The 1,004-nt window shown below is 31.5% G+C and overlaps 1 protein-coding gene across 1 annotated transcript; it reads right to left on the bottom strand.

Annotated features, from left to right (window-relative positions):
- Positions 1–264: 264 nt before the first annotated feature.
- Positions 265–925, bottom strand: LOC109222857 (the record flags this gene model as incomplete). Its single annotated transcript, XM_019387157.1, has 1 exon — positions 265–925. A coding segment is annotated over exon 1 (661 nt), but the record flags the coding sequence as incomplete, so codon positions are not given.
- Positions 926–1,004: the final 79 nt, after the last annotated feature.

Raw genomic sequence — 1,004 nt, 5'->3', positions numbered from 1 at the left:
ATGTGAAAACACTGGTTCTCGTAAATATATACCAATAAAATCTAATGTTTGACCTTGTGATTTATTTATAGTCATAGCAAAATACAGTTTTACTGGAAATTGTGTTCTTTTAAACTGCACTGGTGATTTTTCATCTTCTGATGACATCAATGGTTTTCTTGGAATAAAACACATGTGTGTTTTTGAAGTTGCCGCTTGCAATTTTTGCGCTTATAACATGTGTTTTAAAATCACAACATGTCAATCTTGTGCCATTGCATAAACCTTCACAAGGATTCAAATTTCGTAGTAATATAATTGGACAATTTTCTTTCAAAGTTAATCTGTAAGGAGGTAAACCAGCAGGATTTAAAGAATGCAAAAAATCTTCATACTGACTTTGATCATTCGATTCACATGTTTCATCAATTACAACAAATGTTTTAGCTTCTTTTGGAAATTTGCTTATAAGCATATCATTTATTTCATTTACAAAATTATTTTTCGTCGTGAAAATAACACGGGAAGTTACAGAAGATGCATCACGGAAGAAAGCATGCATATTAGGAAATGTTGTTTCAAATAATGCATTCAAAGATTCCTGTTCAGTAGTATAAGGGACAATAAATGAATTTGGAATTTCAATTTTGTTTTCAGAAGTAAGAGGTTCTTTTTCATTTCCTATTCTCATCAAATATTCACAAAAGGCCGGATCAGTTTTTGCACGCATGTTTTCTGACAGTTGCAATTTTTCAAGTCGGGGCCAAATGTCAGAATATAATAAACTCTCATGAATAAAATCTTCTCTTTTTCCGTTTCGAACTACTGGTAGAGTTTGTCTAAAATCACCACTAAAGACAACAACTTTACCACCAAAAAGCACATTAGTATTCAAGAGATCTTTCAAAAGTAGATCAAAAGTTTCAATCATTTTCTTTTTTGCCATCGATACTTCATCCCATACAATTAATTTTGCATCTCGAATCAAACAGGCAAGTGAACTTTGTTTGCTAATATTGCAACTA

This window comes from Nicotiana attenuata, unplaced genomic scaffold (genome assembly GCF_001879085.1).
Source record: "Nicotiana attenuata strain UT unplaced genomic scaffold, NIATTr2, whole genome shotgun sequence".
Taxonomy (NCBI): Eukaryota; Viridiplantae; Streptophyta; class Magnoliopsida; order Solanales; family Solanaceae; genus Nicotiana; species Nicotiana attenuata.
This window is presented reverse-complemented; position numbering and strand designations above follow the sequence as displayed.